We start from the raw sequence: 18,905 nt of genomic DNA, 5'->3' as shown, positions 1-18,905 counted from the left end.
AATACTACAATGTAAAATTTAATATTGTCATAATCAGTTCATATCAAGACACTGATGTTACTACAAGACTGATGCAGACTACTGTATAATGTGCATGTTTTACTTGTGGATCTAGATTATTTTGAAGGGAGAGGGTTGATTGAACAAGCTGCCTTTCAATCAGTTTTATAGGTGCTGCCTTTTGATTTCACGGTGTGCTTCAGATGGATGCTATAGCAATCACAAAAGCTTCTAAGAGGAATGGAAGGATCAGTGTGGACCTGCAGAACTTCATGAACTCCAATTATTCGTAACTAGAATTCCTTACTCCTTTATGAAATTGCCTCTACAGACCCCACCCCCCATTCAGAAGACTAGGAAGCAATGAAAACAGTATCAGGAAAAAGGAAGAAAAGTATTACTAATTGGAGAGTGAAGCATTGCTCTTTACTTTTCTGAAACAGGCATCTGATCAACTTCTGAGCAAAATAACAGCGCTTTGCAAAAGCATGCTTTTTTGAAACAGATATCTGATCTAGCCTCTGAGCATGCTTGGGGAAAGCCCACAGGTAAGTCAAAAACATGGAGACGTGGGAGAAGAGTTGGAATGTGGGGGGAGCATGGGTTGTTATAGCAGGGAAAGAGGATGAATCAACTAGCAAAACCATCCAAAGCACAGGACTTGGTGGTGATGGGGGGACTTCAACAACTCAGACATCTGTTGGGAAAATAACACAGCAAGGCACAGATTATCCAATAAATTCTTGGAATGTATTGGAGAAAATTTTTTATTTCAGAAGGTGGAGAAAACTACTAGGAGAGAGGCTGTTCTAAATTTGATTTTGACAAACAGGGAGGAACTAGTTGAGAATTTGAAAGTGGAAGGCAGTTTGGGTGAAAGTGATCATGAAATGATAGAGTTCATGATTCTAAGGAATGGTAGGAGGGAGAACAGCAAAATAAAGACAATGGATTTCAAGAAGGCAGACTTTAGCAAACTCGGAGTTGGTAGGTAAGATTCCATGGGAAGCAAGTCTAATGGGAAAAACAATTGAAAACAGTTGGCAATTCTTTCAAAGAGACATTATTAAGGGCACAAGAGCAAACTATCCCACTATGTAGGGAAGATGGGAAGTATGGCAAGAGACCACCCTGGCTCACCCAGGAGATCTTAAATGATCTAAAAATTAAAAAAAAAGTTCTACAAAAAGTGGAAACTAGGTTAAATTAAAAAGGATGAATATAAACAAACAACACAAGTGTGTAGGGACAAAATTAGAAAGACTAAGGCACAAAACGAGATCAAACTAGCTAGAGACATAAAGACAGGTTTCAAAGTAGCAGCCGTGTTAGTCTGTATCTGCAAAAAAACCCAGAAGTACTTGTGGCACCTTAGAGACTAACACATTTATTTGAGCATAAGCTTTCGTGCAATGCATCCGATGACGTGGGCTGTAGCCCACGAATGCTTATGCTCAAATAAATGTGTTAGTCTTTAAAGTGCCACAAGTACTCCTGTTCTTTTTTAAGAGACATAAAGGGTAACAAGAAAACATTCTACAAATGCATTAGAAGCAAGAGGAAGACAAAGGACAGGGTAGGCCCGTTACTCAACTGGGGGGGAAGGGAGGGGGGGAGACAGAAAATGTGGAAATGTCAGAAGTGCACTTATGACTTCTTTGTTTCGGTTTTCACCAAGAAGGTTGGTGGTGATTGGACATCTAACACAGTGAATGTCAGTGAAAATGAGGTAGGATCAGAGGCTAAAGTAGGAAAAGAACAAGTTAAAAATTACTTAGACAAGTTAGATGTCTTCAAGTCACCAGGACCTGATGAAATGCATCCTAGAATACTCAAGGAGCTCACTGAGGAGATATCTGATCCATTAGCGATTATCTTTGAAAAGTCAGGGAAGATGGGAGAGATTCCAGAAGACTGGAAAAGGGCAAATATAGTGCCAATCTATAAAAAGGGAAATAAGGACAACCCAGGGAATTACAGACCAGTCAGCTTAACTTCTGTGCCCGGAAAGATAATGGAGTAAATAATTTGCAAACATCTAGAAGATAAGGTGATAAGTAACAGTCAGCAGGAAGGCAAGAACAGATCATGTCAAATCAACCCAATAGCTTTCTTTGACAGGATAACAAGCCTTGTGGATAAGGGGCAAGAGGTAGACGTGGTATAACTTGACTTTAGTAAACCTTTTAATATTGTCTCGCATGACCTTCTCGTAACAAACTAGGGAAATACAACCTAGATGGAGCTACTATAAGGTGGGTACATAACTGGTTGGAAAACTGTTCCCAGAGCGTAGTTATCAGTGGTTCACAGTCATGCTGGAAGGACATAACGAGTGGGGTCCCGCAGGGATCAGTTCTGGGTCCAGTTCTGTTCAATATCTTCATCAATAATTTAGATAATGGTATAGAGCAGGGGTGGCCAACCTGAGCCTAAGAAGGAGCCAGAATTTACCAATGAACATTGCCAAACAGCCACAGTAATATGTCAGCAGCCCCCCATCTGCTACCCCCACTCCAGCCCCCAGCGCCTCCTGCCCACTGGCAGCCCCCTCCCCATCAGTGCCTCCCCCTCCCTCCCGCCCACCGCAATCAGCTGTTTTGAAGTGCACAGGAGGCTGGGGGGGGGGGAAGGAGCGAGGGCATGGCAGGCTTGGGGGAAGGGGCAGGAGGCCTGGGGGGAAGGGGTGGAGTGGTTGCAGGACATACGGCAGAGCAGGGGATTGAGCAGTGAGCACCCCACAGCATCTGTAGCTCCAACCTCGGAGTCAGCGCCTAATACAAGGAGTTGCATATTAACTTCTGAAGAGCCGCATGCGGCTCCGGAGCCACAGGTTGGCCACCCTGGTATAGAGAGTACACTTATAAAGTTTGCGGATGATACCAAGCTAGGAGGGGTTGCAAGTGCTTTGGAGGATAGGATTAAAATTCAAAATGATCTGGACAAACTGGAGAAATGGTCTGAAGTAAATAGGATGAAATTCAACAAGGACAAATGCAAAGTACTCCATTTAGGAAGGAACAATCAGCTGCACACAAAATGGGAAATGACTGCCCAGGAAGGAGTACTGTGGAAAGGGATCTGAGGGTCATAGTGGACCATAAGCTAAATATGAGTCAACAGTGTAACACAGTTTCAAAAAAAGCGAACATCATTCTGGGATGTATTAGCAGGAGTCTAGTAAGAAAGACATGAGAAGTAATTCTTCTACTCTACTCCATGCTGATTAGGCCTCAACTGGAGTATTGTGTCCAATTCTGGGCACCACATTTCAGGAAAGATGTGGACAAATTGGATAAAGTCCAGAGAAGAGCAACAAAAATAATTAAAGGTCTAGAAAACATGACCTATGAGGGAAGATTGAAAAAATTGGGGTTGTTTAGTTTGGAAAAAGAGAAGACTGAGAGGGGCATGATAACAGTTTTCAAGTACATCAAAGGTTGATACAAGGTGGAGGAAGAAAAATTGTTCTTCTTAACCTCCGAGGATAAGACAAGAAGCAATGGGCTTAAATTGCAGCATGGGCAGTTTAGGATGGACATTAAGAAAAACTTCCTGTCAGGGTGGTTAAGCAGTGGAATAAATTGCCTAGGGAGGTTGTGGAATCTCCATCATTGGAGATTTTTAACAGCAGGTTAGACAAACACCTCTCAGGGATGGTCTAGATTAGGGGTCGACAACCTTTCAGAAGTGGTGTGCCGAGTCTTCATTTATTCACTCTAATTTAAGGTTTCGCGTACCAGTAATACATTTTAACATTTTTAGAAGGTCTCTCTAAGTCTACATTATATAACTAAACTATTGTTGTATATAAAATAAACAAGGTTTTAAAAATGTTTAAGAAGCTTCATTTAAAATTAAATTAAAATGCAGATCAGTTTAGTGCAGTGGTTCTTAACCTGGGATGCACGCACCCTCCAGGGGTGCGAGACACCCTTTCTGGGGGTGCGAGATATGCAAGATTTTTTTTAGAAGCCGGGGGCAGCTGCAGAGCGCTGGGCCCAGGCCAGGAGCAGAGCCCTGGGCTGGCTGCCGGTACCTCAGGCCGGCAGTGGGCGGAGCAGGGCCGGAGGCCCGGACCCCAGCTGGCAGGGGGCCAGGTGGCTGGAACCCCAGACCAGCAGCGAGGTGAGTGGGGTCAGCGGCTGGTATCCCAGGCTGGCAGTGGGCTGAGCGGGCCCGGCGGCTGGAAACCCGGCTGGCAGCAGCGTGCCAGTAAAAATTGGCAGGCGTGCCGCTGGTTGCCGACCTCGGTCTAAATAATACTTAGTCCTGCCATCAGTGCAAGGGACTGGACGAGATGATCTCTTGAGGTCTCTTCCAGTTCTATGATTTGACCTCCAAGAGGCAGTTTTGTAAGTTTCAGGAATTGATAGAGCTGCCCTTCCATTAGAGGCATGCAGGATTTAGGCCTTAAATCCCAGAAAAGCTTAAGCAAGTGCTTAACTAAGCATTTGAGTTCTCCAACTTTGAACACTCATTTCAGTGGGACAAATCGAGTGTTTAAAGTTGAGCAAGTGCATAAGTCTACAGGACTGAGGCTGAAGTCTTAATGACACTGATACTCCACATAGATCATAGCAGGTCTGCATAACAAAATGATCCATTCTTATAATCTCTTATAAATGGTCTAAATTTCTCAAAGAATGTAGGTGTCTTACAAAAGGACTTCACACTATTCCAAGTAATTATTATTTATTATTTGTAATATCATACTGCCTGAGAGCCCCAACCATGGACCATGACTCCATTGTGCTAGGAGCTGTACAAAAAGAGTTCCTACCGCAAAGAGCTTACAATCTCAGTAACTATGTAATAGTTACACAGTAATAGTTTGATAAGTAAAAGGACTGAGAGCCCTTTTATATCCAGCTTATGCAATCTGCCATCGTCAGAAGATTAGCTGAAGCAACGGCCAGTAAAAATACACATTACAGAGAAACAGCATTATCGCAAAAGGGTAAGCTTGGTAAGGACAAAAGCTTGGGTATGGACCAAATTCAAATCCCATAGACTTGTAGATTTACCAATTGATGGATACAGATTTAACAGACTCTTCATGAACTCTTACTGAAAGATGATGAGAAAAATGGAAGCTTACAGGAGCGAGCTAAACCACAATGGCTGTCAGATGTACCAAGACAGCAGACAATCCAAAATAATCTGGATCAGTCATGTAAGAGAAAGTAATACCAATACACATCCTAGTCCATTCCTTAAAACATCACCACTTCTAAGTGTAATATATGCAACATTTTACATGGCATTCATGAGAACAGTGTGTATTCTTTGCATAATTTAGCTGGGATGGCCACATATTAAGCAAGAAAACTATGAACTACTTATGCAAGTGTATATTTTATGTAAATGCTACATTACACAGAAAAGGTATTTTAAGAATTCTCTAAAACATTTCATGAGACAGGTTTACAACTTGTAGGGTCTTGCCAGATTACCTGCAGTTTCCGGATTCCCAAACAGCCAGCACCAGGACTAATGCTTCTATCTGAGCCTGGGTTGTGACTTTTTTTTTTTTTTTTTTTTTTTAATGTAGATCTCACTACAAGTTATCCATGCCTTTGTCACTTACAGTCTGAACTGGGATCTACAGTGGTCCCACATTTTAAAACAAAAGTAATTTAAAGCCTACTTCCTTACTCAGATTTCCCTTTTCCTAGCTAGAAGGTAAATATCCATATTAATGCTTTTTTAGATAGTCCATACAATAAAAAGGTAATCAATTAACATTAAGTATATTGCTCCTCACTTTTTATAAAGAAACTCCCCTGCAGCTACTGCTACTGGCCGGTGAGCTGAGTAAACCAGATGATAGACATTTTCACAGTCTTCTGCAGTCAGAACTTCTTCACTACTCCTAGGAAGAGAAAGGAAAAAAATACACAGACAAAAAAGTTAATTCTATCATTAGACAGGAGAAAAGGGAAGAGTCAAAAGAAAGCCTTGTCTTTAAAATGTCCTCACTCAATCCTTAAAAAAAAAAAAAAAAACCCAACCCAAGTGAAAAGTCCTTCTACATGGAGGATACAGCACTGCTAAAATATTAGTCTAATTTGTTGGGCAACCCTTTGCTTTGCCTACATGTGCCATGCTTTTAAATCAACAGGGTACTGAAACTATTACTTCTCAAACAAAATCAAGCCAAGCCTGTCTCCAGTTACATACTCTATAGCAAGCTAGTTCTTCTGCTTCATGTCATCTCATCTTGTTATGGATAAGAAAGGTTAGCTACTAGGGTTAAGATTTTCAACTCATTCTAGGGGACTCCTATCTTCCAATAAAATTAATCAAGATTTTTTCTAAATGGCCTATAGTAATGGTTAACCTCACCCTAAGATTTTAGTGTCATGTATCCATTTCACCTATAGCATCTGGTTTAGAAAAAGACCTTAATCTGAAACTATTCTAGTCCTAACCAGAGAATATCTTTGAAATAAACTGTCTACTGATTGTCAGAAAGGTTCTCAAGATATAAAATGTTCTGTTTTTAAAACAGCATTCCACAAAGTTACACTACATTTTCTAAAACATATCCAAGACACAGTATGTTGTGACCTAAGAGTCAGCTTAGTTCAATTATTGCCTCTTATCAGACACATCCCATCTGCAGTATATTTTTTTAGTTCAGCTCTACTATGAAAAACTTCAAATTGAAATGAGTGTCGTAATATTTCTAGCATTTAAATGTGTAAATTGGGTAAAGGTTGGGATGACATCCTCGCTGGAAATATCACTGCTGACTATTTCTAGAATACATCATTGTGCTAGTAGTGTAAGATGGACAAACTTCTCTCAGACTCTGTATGGAGGCATCTGACTTACACTTACACACAGAGATATTTTTAAAGTTCTTATACTTCATATTGGTCAGAAATAGATATATACTTACTGTAAAACAAGAGTAAGTAATTTTATTGCTTGGACTGCAACATCATATTCTTTGTCAAGAGTCATAGACACAATTCTATCCTAAGAACAAAAAGGAAACTATTTTCAACGCAGCACAAAGTACAATAGAACAATTTTTAAAAAGCTTAAAGTCGGTTTTCTTGAAAATATCAAACTATACGTACCTTGAATCGACTGGTGAAGAGTTCCAATTTGGAATTAAGCTCTTTATTATAGTAAAGTCCTTGCAAAGCAGTAAGACATTTGAGCCTTACCTCCCCTTGCTAAAATCAAATTAAGAACTAGATTAAAACCAAGTATTTGAAGTGTATTTCATCTTCAAAGCATATATAATTTTCCACTCTAAAATCTGAATTTGTCTAAATAAAATTAAGTTCCTGTGGCTCGCATTATCTTGTTTTCCCACATCACTGGCATAATTATCAGCAGCTCTTCTCTTGAGCAACAAACTACCAAAGATTATCATCATGATATTGATGTCATAATTGCATTTGTATCATCACTACATACTTATTTTTACACTTTCAGGGTGTAAAAAACATTTACAAACTTTGTAACTGTTGTTCTTTGAGATGTGTTGCACATGTCTAGGGCCCTACCAAATTCACAGTCCATTTTGGTCAATTTCATGGTCATGGGATTTTTAAAATCGTAAATTTAATGATTTCAGATACTTAAATCTGAAATGTCATGGCATTGTATCTGTAGGGGTCCTAACTCAAAAGGGGGTTGCAAGGTTATTGTAGACAGGTTGTGGTATTGCCAACCTTCTGTGCTGCTACTGGTGGGGCACTGCCTTCAGAACTGGGTGCGTGGCCAGCAGTCGTCACTCTGGCCACGCAGCTCTGAAGGCAGTGCAGAAGTAAGGGTGGCAATATCACGACCTCCCTACATTAACCTTGCGACACCCCTCCCACAGACCCCTTTTAGGTCGGGACCCCCAGCTTGAGAAATGATTGTCTCCCCCGTGAAATCTGTATAGTACAGGGTAAAAATACACAAAAGACCAGATTTCATGGTCCGTGATGCATTTTTCATAGCTGTGAATTTGGTAGGGCCATACACATGTTCATTCCACTCTTGTTATGCATGCACCCTTCGCACAGTCACTGGAAATTTTTCCCTCAGTGGTACCCATCAGGGTGGCTCGAGTACCCTCTGCTGCCATGCGCTGTAAGTACCAGTATAAAGCGCCCAGCTGACCCCGCACCCTGTGAGTTCCTTCTTTCCAGAAACTCAGATTTAGAAATGTAGGAGAGCGGATCATGGAATGGACATGTGCAACACAACTCAAAGAACAACAGTTACGAAAGTTTAGTAACTGTTTTTTCTTCAAGTGATTGCACATGTGCATGTCACTCTTGGTGACTCCCAAGCAGTGATATAGGATCAGAGTTCACAGATTATAACACAGCCCAACCAAACTTGACATTATCCCTAGAGTCTTGGGTCATGATGTAATGGGAGGAGAATGTGTGCACCGATGACCAGGTTCCTGCTTTACAAATGTCATTAATAGGGATCTGCGCTAAGAATGCTGCTGAGGATGCTTATGATCTTGTGGAATGAGCAGTCAGGTTACTTGGTGGTGAAACACCTGCCTGATCGTAATGAGTGAGAATACACAAAGTTATCCAGGACAAAATTCTTTGTGATGAGATTGGGAGACCTCTCATTCTGTCCACTACAGCCACGAACAGTTGGGAGGACTGCCGAAACAGTTTAGTCTTTTCTATGTAGAATGCTAGAGCCTGTCTAACATCCAAAGAGTGAATTTGTTGTTTATTCTTATTTGCATGAGGTTTTGGGTAAAAACCAGGTAGGTAAATTGATTGCTATGAAATTGCTAAACTATTTTGGGGAAGAAACTGGGGTGAGGACGTAAGTACATCTTATCTTTAAAGAAGACTGTATATGGTTCTGATGTGAGGTCACAGAGTTCAGAGACTCTTCTGGAAGTAATGATGGGAATCAGAAAAAATACGCTTTTCCTGGACGATGGCAAGGAGTACGTTGCTAAAAGCTCAAATGGGGGTTCCATAGGTTTTGACAAGACAAGGGGGAACAGGGTCCCTTACTTGAGAGTACAACCTTTCTAGGCCTTTGGGAAACATGACTGTCAAGTCATTGGAAAAAACAGAACAGTTATCCACCCGAGGGTGGAAAGCTTATCTTGCTGCCAGGTGAACCTTGACAGAGGTAATTGCTAAGACTTGCCATTTAGGTGTAACAAACAGTCGAGTATATTTTGAATGGATGACTGCATCGGCGAGACTCTGGCTTGGGAAGCCCAGATGGAGAACCACTTCCATTTTGACAGGTAGGCAGCTCTGGTGGAGGGGATTTTACTACTTAGTAAGACCTGGCGAACTCACTCCAAACAAATCTGTTCTCTGGGATTTAGCCAGGGAGCTTCTAGGCCAGCGGTGGGCAACCTGTGGCCCATCAGTGTAATCCGCTAGCAGGCCGCAAGACAGTTTGTTTACATTGACCGTCCACAGGCATGGCCACCCGCAGCTCCCAGTGGCTGAAGTTCGCCGTTCCCAGTCAATGGGAGCTGCGGGAAGTAGCGGTCAGCATGTCCCTGCATCCCACGCCGCTTCCCGCAGCTTCCATTGGCCAGAAACAGTGAACTGTGGCCACTGGGAGCTGTTGGTGGCCGTGCCTGCGGACAGTCAATGTAAACAAACTGTCTCGCGGCCCGCCAACTGATTACCCACGGGCCACAGGCTGCCCACCACTGTTCCAGACTGTTAAACGAAGAGAACTCAGGTTTGGGTGGAGCAGCTCACTATGTTCCTGAAACATCAAATCCAGGAGCAAGACTGGAGTCACCACAAAGGTCTAGCAGAGTGGAAAATAATATAACCCAGGTGTGGTCCCTCTTCATCTTTAATAGTGCTGTGTGTAGGACTGGGATTGGGAGGAAAGCATAATAAAGCTGTCCAGTTCAGGATAGCAGGAAGGCGTCCATGATGGAACCCAGACTGCAGCCTTGAAGGGATAAGAATTGGTGACAATTTCTGTTGTCTGTGTTCACAAACGGATCTATTTGGGGAGTGCCCCAATGCTGGGAAAGGTCTCTGGCTACATCCGGGCAAAGTCCCCGCTCATGGTGACTGGCGAAAGATCTGCTCAGGTGATCTGCCAGCTCATTTTGTACCCCTAGAAAGTAAGAGACCTCCAAGTTGATTGAATGGGCTATGCAAAATTCCCATAGCTGGACTACTTCCTGACAAAGGAGGGAAGAACGAGCTCCTTTTTGCCTGTTTAAGTAAAACATGGTGACAGTGTTGTCTGTAAGAACAAATAAACTTCTGCCCCGATATGAGGCAGGAAAGTCTGACAGACAATACGAACCACTCTGAGCTCTGATGTTGATATGAAAGGAGAACTCCACACAAGACCAATGGCCCTGAGTTCCGAGGGGCCCCAAGTGAGCTCCCCACCCTAGTGCTGACGTGTCTGAGACCAGAGTCATTGATGTTGAGAACAGATAAAGGAAATGCCCGTTCAAATACTGAGAGGATCCAACCACCAATCTAAAGAGATGAGAACCTCTGAAGGTACTGAGAGTACAGCATCCAGATGGAGACAGTTTGGCAAGTATACTGAGGCCAGCGATGTCTGGAGGCGTCAGAGGTGCAGTCTCATGTGTTGTACAACATAAGTTCACGAGGCCATGTGGCTTAGGATCCTCACAGTTTCGGGCTGTTGTGACTGAATGACCTTTGAGGTGTGTCACCAGGGAAACATAACTCTGGGAGGATTGCCCTAGCTTGGGTCAGTCCAATAAACTCTATCCTCTGTACCAGACAATGGGTAGACTTGTCTGCGTTGATTAGAAGGCCTAGGGCCTTGAACATCGACTGGATGAGTCAAACACTGGACACCAACTGAGCCCTGATCTGGCCCTCAACTAGCCAGTTGTTCAGATAAGGGTTGACCTTCACCACTAATCTCCTCTAATGGCCACTATAGCCATATATTTTGTGAACAGACAGGTTGAACGGGAGCACCTTGAATTGGCAGTGTGAACTACGAACCTGAGGAACCTTCTGTGCTCTTGGTACATTGACACATGGAAGTAGGCGTCTCTTAAATCGAGGGTGGCATACCAGTCTCCGGGATACAGAGAGAAAATAATGGATACCAGAGTGATCATGTGCAACTTTATCATCTTTTTGAGACAGGTGTTGAGTTGGCACAGGTCTAGAATAAGCCTGAGACCTCCCCTGGCCTTCAGAATTAGGAAATAATGGGAGTAGAAACCCTTCCCCCTTAACTTCTGCAGAACCTCTTCTACGGCTCCCAACTGAAGGAGGGAATTGAACCTCCTGGTGCAGAAGTTTTTTGTGAGAGAGGTCCCCTGAAGAGGGATGGGGAGGGAGGGTGGGAGGGAAGGGGCAATAAAAATGAACTGGAGAGTGTGTCGCATTTCTACAGTGCTTAACGCCCAACAGTCCATGATGATACCAGACAAAGCACTTGGAAAGAGACGGTTACTCGCCTTGTGCAGTAATTGAAGTTCTTCTAGATGAGTGTCCCTGTGAATGCTCCACTCCACGGGAAGGTGTGTCCCTGCGCCTTTGCTCAGAGAGTTTTGCAGCAGTGCCCATACAGGTCACACACGCGTGGTGCCTACCTTGCGCGCCGTTGGCATCTCAGTAGCACACGCGCAACCCAGACTCCTCGGTTCCTTCTCCACCCCAAAGTCTGCCCCCAACTCTGAAGTAGAGGGAAAGAGGATGGGTAGTGGAGCATCCACAGGGACACTCATCTCAAAGAACCTCAGTTACTGCACAAGGTGAGTAACCTTTTCTTCGAGAGAGAGACGTTCCTGTAGGTGCAACACTCCAAGTGACTGAAGAGCAGTGACCTCCTAGGACGGCAGGGGCTTTGGAGTTGGCAAAAAAGCAGCAGCTATCACAGTTCAACCAAGTCGAGTATCTACCTGAAGGCCTTGCGTGACGGCATAACGTTTAGCTAAGGTGTGTTCAGAGGCCCAGGTGGCGGCCTTGCAAATGTCTATAATGGGAACCTTGTGTAGGAATGCTACTGATGCTGATATGGATCTAGTAGAGTGCATCGTGATCGCCGCTGGAGGTTGTTTGCCTTTTAATTGATAGCATAAGTGAATGCATCCAGATATCCATCTAGAGATTTTTTGAGTCGATATGGAGTTACCCTTAGAACATTCTGCGATGGAGATAAAAAGCTTTGGCGAGACTCTAAATGGCTTAGTCCTGTCCAAGTAAAAGGACAGTGCTCTCCTAACATCGAGGGTGTGCATCGTAACCAGGGCCCCCCCCGGGGGGGAGGGGGGGCGGGCAGTGGGGCAATTTCCCCCCGGCCCCCCCAGGGGCCCCCACAAGAAGGCCGGCACCCCCCCCCCCGCCGCCGCCCCCCCCCCCCCCCCACCCCCCCCCCCGCCCTCCCCCCCACCCCTGCGCCCCGCCCCTCTGAGCTGGACCCCCCCCGACCCCACCCCCCCCACAGCCCTGACCCCCAGCTATGCAGACCAGTGACTGGATTTAGACCGCACTCTACTCTGATCCCCAGTGCCTGGCAGTCTTCGGTGTCCATGATTGCCCACTTTTGGCAGCCTGTTTCTTATGCTTTCTAGGCACTGGGAATAATGATCAGTGCCGGGACTCTGGTAAGGTAGGAGGAGCATTTCTTCCTTACGCTGAGGCACTCAGTGCTGAGTCCAACCAGCCTGGCTCAGATGGAGGTCTCACTGTCACCTCCATGAGCAGAAACTTTAGCCTGGCCTCCCAAGCCTTCTTTGTGAAAGCCTTAAAATCCTTGCAGATTTGGTAATGATCCCCAATATAATCTTCCCTCAGGCACTTCAGGCAGCCTCAGTGTGGGTCACTCAGGGGCATAGCCTTGTTGCAGGAGAGACAGGGCTTGAAGCCCATTGACTGAGTCATCTCTCAGCACCAAGAATCAGATGAAAAACCAATAAACACCACAAACTAGCTACTTAATTGTGCGCTTTACTGGCGCCAAAGGTACACAGCAGCACAGGGTGCTTGTGCCACCCCGACAGGTACCGCTGAGGGAAAAATTTTCGGCGACTGTGCATTGAGCACGTGCACACCAAAAGTGGAATGCACATGTGCGATTACTTGAAAAATTTTAGTGCTTAAGACGTTCATTTTAGTGTAGTATTCCACACAGTGCTTTTGCACCTCAATCCAAACTAGCAACTTAAAAATAAGTACCAAGTTTTTCCACAGCAGAAAGCCAAAAGCAGGCGCTCAGACAAACCCTCCTGAAATTTAAATTTTACTCTGATGCAGAAAGCAGATTAAGACTTTTGCAACTAGCAAAACTGTTCAATTGCCACAGCAAGCAAATAGCATCAGCCAGAGAAACTGAAACAGTTGGCATAATCCAATGTCATAGTTAATGTGAAAAATAATATAAATAAAGAAGCTGAAAATTACAGAAAGGAAGTCAGTGTTGAAGATACTGACTAAACAGGCATTTTAAAAGATTAAGTATTTTCTTATGGTTGATATTTCCTTTAATATGTTTGATATCTAAACTTCTATCTAAAATATGTATGATCTACTTTTTAAAAAGCGTATGTGATGAGAATGAGTCCAATAAAATCCCTATTATCCGATCAAACTTTAAAAAATAAATTAGTAAGAAATGTATTTGTACAACTTTAATCCATGTTGTGAAATAAAGTAATAGATTCAGAGGTATTATGAACTCAATTAGTTCTTATATGACAGGAAAGTTTTTTCTTTTAAAAACAACAAGATGAATTATTTAAAAACTAAACTGCACTGATGCAGTATTTATACTATAAACCAAAACCCAAGAAAATGTTGAAACTAACACTCACATCAACATTCCCTATTTTACAATAGGACTATCAGTATATAAATTCCATATACCATGATCAAAATTTTAAAACGTGGGCACCTAAGTTAGGCGCCTATACCCACATCTGAGGTACGAAGTACCTACCATTCCCAGACTTCAATAGGAGTTGAGGGTGTTCAACACCTCTGAAAAATTACGCCACTTGAATCCATATTTAGTCACATAAATTGAGACCTACAGTTTCCAAAAGTGACTAGCAATTTTAAGTTGTCCATCCTGAGATGCCTTAAAGTGACCTGATTTTTATAAAGTGTGTGGAACCGACCCTCTGAAAATAAGCCCCTTTTAGAGATGTCAAGTTAGAAACTTAGATTTTAGCATCCACAATCACTGCTCACTTTTGAAAATGTAGGTGAATGTGCTTAACTTTATGGAAATTGTGAAAATGTTGGCAGATACGGTGCTATATTTTTCATACACAATTGGATGAGTTGAATATATATTGCACTACTAGACCTCAATAGTTTAGCCACTAGTTTCAGTATAAATAGGATCACGGACTGAATACATTAATTTTTTTAATTGGTTTTGGTTCTCTCTCTGCTCAAATGCTAATTCTAGGTCTAGCAATTTGAAAATAGGGAAGCTGATTTTCCCCCAGAAAATAACTTGTGGGTGCAAACAGCACTATTCAAACATACAGCTTACCTTATCATGCATAGTCCAACCTACATATTTTAAATAGCTGTCATTAAGAAAGGCATCACTATACATTTTCATCCATATGCCAATCTCTTCAATACAGATAGCTCTTATTTCAGCTATTGCATCTCTGCAAGGGGAAAACAAAAAGGTAATGGTGAAAGGTAAAGTATTTACAACAAACCCAAAAAAGTTTACAAAGCTACAAATTACAGAACAAGTAAACTTACCGGTATCTATGCACAAAAACACCTTTAAATATTGCATTCATCATGTTTTCTATTTCATCCTGATTTTCTTGAAGCTGAAAACAAAAAGAGTATATAATCACTGAATGATTGTAAAATGTAAGTACTTATAAATGATTTTGGTACTAGATGGAGTGCACCACATGCATATTTTTATAGTTTATTATTTTATTTGAGTCTTACACGACAGATTCTACTAAAAAGAAAATTGATTCAAAATTGTTTTGACAGTTCAGTCTACTCTGCAGTGAATATTTGTAAGTGCCAGTTTTCAGCATCATGCCCCAATATTTAAGACACTTTAAATATTACAGCATGTCGATAACTATAATGTTAACAACTAGAAAAGAGGCCAAATGTTTTCCTCCCCTATTAAAAGGCATTCTAACCTTTTGTCTAATAATTTTGTTTGGCGAAAAGAGTAATTTAAATTAAATGTATCGTGTTTCCACATCTGGCGTTCACTGTTTTAACCCTCTCCCTATTGCTTCACTGGAGGAAAAAAGGGAAATTGAATAAGGGACTTGTGAAGAAATTAATTTCAAGGAAGAATGGGAAAATAGAAATGACGGAGGCAAAACAGTCCAGCTTCCACATAGAGAGAGAAAGTGGAAGAAAGCATAGACAAAACAGTGAGACACAAATGAAGGATCCAGTTAGCTGTGGAGCTTGGGTGCACAGAAGAGAAGAAATGTGCAGAGCTATAAAGGCAAGGACCAGGAGCTTAAATTTAATGCAGAAGCTACAAACATACAATCAGAAGACAAATAGATGAATTAACCAAAGCTATAAAGCTGAAGCTGAAGCTAAACCAAAGCTGACAGGGAAAGTCTAAAAACCAAACATAGGCAAAACAAGACAGGGCAGTCTCAATTCTTACACCCTTTCCCTTTTGGAACCTGTGTGCTGTCTATTCAAGACCTAATCTTGTAAACATGAGTAGTCCCACTGAATTAAACAGGACTATACATGTGTAATCTTCAAAGGGTCAGGGCCATAAATGGAAGCTCTTTGGAAGACAAAACATGAGACCATCTTACTAGTAATATCTAATAGTATATTTCCATTGTTTAATCTAAAATTAGAAAATAATTGCATAAAGGGTGAAAAGAAAAATAAAAACATTTTTCTGTTTTAATCACCTAGAATATTTTTAACATATGGGGAAGAAGATTGTTTTTAATTTATTAATTTTTTATCTTTTAAAAATAAAAGTACTTGCCATTTTTAATGTTTAAAATTAATTAGGGCTCATGAAAAGTGCTACAGCAGTAAATTAGCAGAGTTTCCTATGTTCAGAAAGGAAATAGAGACAGCTTAAGTTAACAGCTTTACCTCAACTTTGACTTCAGATAGGACAACTTCTATGGACAAGAAAATAGTTCAAAGGACTTTCTGCTGAGATTGTTTTTTGTGACAAGGGCATCTGTTTATTACATTGAGATAACCTACTTCTTTACCCTCGACCAAAAAGAGTAGTCAAAGGATGGTGAATTTTGTTCATTACCTAGCTGAGTTCAATTTGAACCAAAAGATCTGACCTTCTAGCTTTTATAACACAAGCATGTTTAAGTGTTTAGCAAAATAATATTTGACAGTTATGTGCAATTTAAAGATGAAACAAAATGTCAAAAAAATTTCCTTTGCAAAAACTAATTTATACAAGATTAATTGTTGTCATTTCGTAAACATTTTCTCTCCTTCATCCAATCACGCACAGCAACTAGAAATATTAACAATTGCTCTAACCTCCTTCCTCTTCTGTAGCAAAAGTTCCAGCCTATCATTAGCTCGTTTTCCAATTATTTTATTTCGCTCTGCTTCATACTGCCGTTGTGTATTGTCCATGTTAATGCTAAGATTTAATGCCACATTCACTAAAGCAGTCATCAGCTTCATAGCTACAAAAAAGTAAAAAGTGAGAATTGATTTTAAAAGTTACCTTTGTAACAAAGATGAAAACAAATGAGTTATATTAAATATTCAAGTAAAATACTCTAGTACCACTTGTAAATACAATTGCTACATATATTAAAGTGTTGTGAATATCTTCAATACATCTGTTTTAAACTTTAAGATATCCATAAAAATTACAGACTTATTTAAATAAGAGCATAATTTTGCTGATTACTAATGTAGAAAAATAAAAAATTACTCAAACTGTATTATTTATTCAAATTGGTTAGCAATACAAGTAATGCATAAAAAGCACAGATAAGACAAACTTGTGGTGAAAATGCCCTAACACTTTTACTCAATAATTAGCTTTTATTTTATTTTATTCTATTTACTTTTTCATACTATGACCATCATTGTGATCTCTGAACTGCAACATATACATTTATGTAACAGAGCCTTCATTTAGCATTTCATTTAGCTGATCATATATAAATGTTAAAATGTGTTGCCATGGAAACATTAAATTAAGAGGACTCCACCATTAAATTAAGTAATACAGTCCACTGCTCAATCACTCAACCTCCAAAAACCAAGTCAGAATTTCTCTCTCATCAAATGGAGGTCACAGAACGTTAGGACTATGATTTTCTCATAGAGGTCACAGAAATCATGAATATGAATAAAATCTGTGCAATCTTGGAAATGGCTGTAAAAACACAATTGATTAGGCCCCAAACTGAGTGGTGTTGTGACCCCATACACTAGGTCACAACGTCACTCAGGTTTGGACCATCCGCACCTCCATAGTTTGAGTCAGAAGGATGGATCGGCCAAAACTCAGTGGTGCTCCAACCCTGTGCACCAGGTCACAACACCCGATGCAGGGCTCAGACCCCTGCAGGGAGCATGAGGGGAGGGCTCCCTCTCCAACCCCTGGCTCCTGGGCCTCACCCCATTATAGGCTCGTATATGTTGAGGTAGCAAGAACTACATTATTTGGTGACCCTTCTGTGACTTATCCTTCCCCCCCCCCCCCCACGTCTGCAGTGAAATTTATTAAAAAATTCTGTGCCAAAATCATAGTCGTTACCGTATTGGGTTTTTCTCATCTCCTCACTCACAGTCTTTACAAAATAAAGCTTTTTTTTAGGATTCTTGTATTTTATTTACAGAAATAGCATAACAGCATTAGCCAATCAGAAACCAAACACCTGACCAAAATGCAGTATATAATTTAAAACAAAATTTGTTTTTGGTAAGCTATTCTCCATTTAGCAGAAAATAACCAAGTATGTCTAGTCACTAAACCAGAGACAATCAACAATATATTTAGCCCCACTATAACTTTTGTAATAATGTCAGGGTCAAAACACACAAAGGTCGGGGATGAAATGGTATACTACGAGTAGACACTGCAGGAAGGGAAGTAAGAATGTTTGAGTAGATATCACTGTAGGAGGGTGTGACAGGGTGCTGAGCAAGAATTGCTGACTCAGCCCTCTGTCACACCAGCTCCCATTAAGGGAAGTAAATTGGATCTGGCTAGAGGAAACCTGCACCTAATTGGTGAACGGGAGACACCAATAGCCTGGGGCTATATAAAAGGCTGAGAGGAAGGAAGCCAGGAAAGAGGAAGTGAGTAAGTGGAAGCAGAGCGATATCTCTTCCCTCCTGGGTGCAGACTCTAGAACCCAAGCTGTGTATGGTGAAAAGGTGGTGGGAGCATAACCTGTAAATAAATGGCACCAGTGGCTACTGAACTCCAGGGTTTCTGAGTGACTCTGTCAGCACAGCAGGGGAAGAAGGCCCTGCAACACCCTGCTACAGAGGGCAATACGTTGAGGAACTTTAGCACAAAGAGGTGCGGAAGAACTTTGAGGTCTGAATAATGTGGCATTCTGTGACCTTTAAGGAATGGAGAAACCCCATGAGGTTGCAGCTATTTTCAGATGTTAGAATCACTTCAGACCAACTAAACCATGACTGTTGGTTAATCCTACTTTAAACAGACTGCATGTATCAATAATACAGATCCTACTACTTACTTTACAAAAGTAGTTCCACTGACATGTATGCAGCTACTGATGTGGAGTCAGGACTACAGAATCAGGGCCATAATTTAAAATGATCACTTTACTGGATTTAAATCAGTGGCTTTCAACCTGTGGTCCGTGGACTCCTGGGGGTTCACAAACTATGTCTAACGGGTCTGTGAAAGTCTGCTGTTACCATAGAACAGTGGTTTTCAACCTGGGGTCTGCAGATTACATCTAAGATTTCCAA

The 18,905-nt window shown here is 41.6% G+C and overlaps 1 protein-coding gene across 4 annotated transcripts in view; it reads right to left on the bottom strand.

Moving 5' to 3' along the window:
- STAG2 (stromal antigen 2) overlaps positions 1–18,905 on the bottom strand; it is a 178,014-nt gene that overhangs the window by 59,713 nt on the left and 99,396 nt on the right. For all 4 annotated transcript variants that reach the window (XM_024195504.2, XM_024195523.2, XM_024195514.2 and 1 more), the window contains exons 8-13: positions 16,473–16,624; positions 14,706–14,779; positions 14,482–14,605; positions 7,092–7,190; positions 6,908–6,987; positions 5,768–5,875 (exon numbers count right to left, since the gene is read on the bottom strand). In XM_024195504.2, the coding sequence (XP_024051272.1) occupies positions 5,768–5,875; positions 6,908–6,987; positions 7,092–7,190; positions 14,482–14,605; positions 14,706–14,779; positions 16,473–16,624 (637 nt within the window). The remainder of the gene's footprint in view (positions 1–5,767; positions 5,876–6,907; positions 6,988–7,091; positions 7,191–14,481; positions 14,606–14,705; positions 14,780–16,472; positions 16,625–18,905) is intronic.

This window comes from Terrapene carolina, unplaced genomic scaffold, assembly GCF_002925995.2.
Source record: "Terrapene carolina triunguis isolate 2854851 unplaced genomic scaffold, T_m_triunguis-2.0 Scaffold131, whole genome shotgun sequence".
NCBI lineage: Eukaryota > Metazoa > Chordata > Testudines > Emydidae > Terrapene > Terrapene triunguis.
Note: the sequence above shows the minus strand (reverse complement) of the source record. Positions and strands in the feature narration are given on the sequence as shown.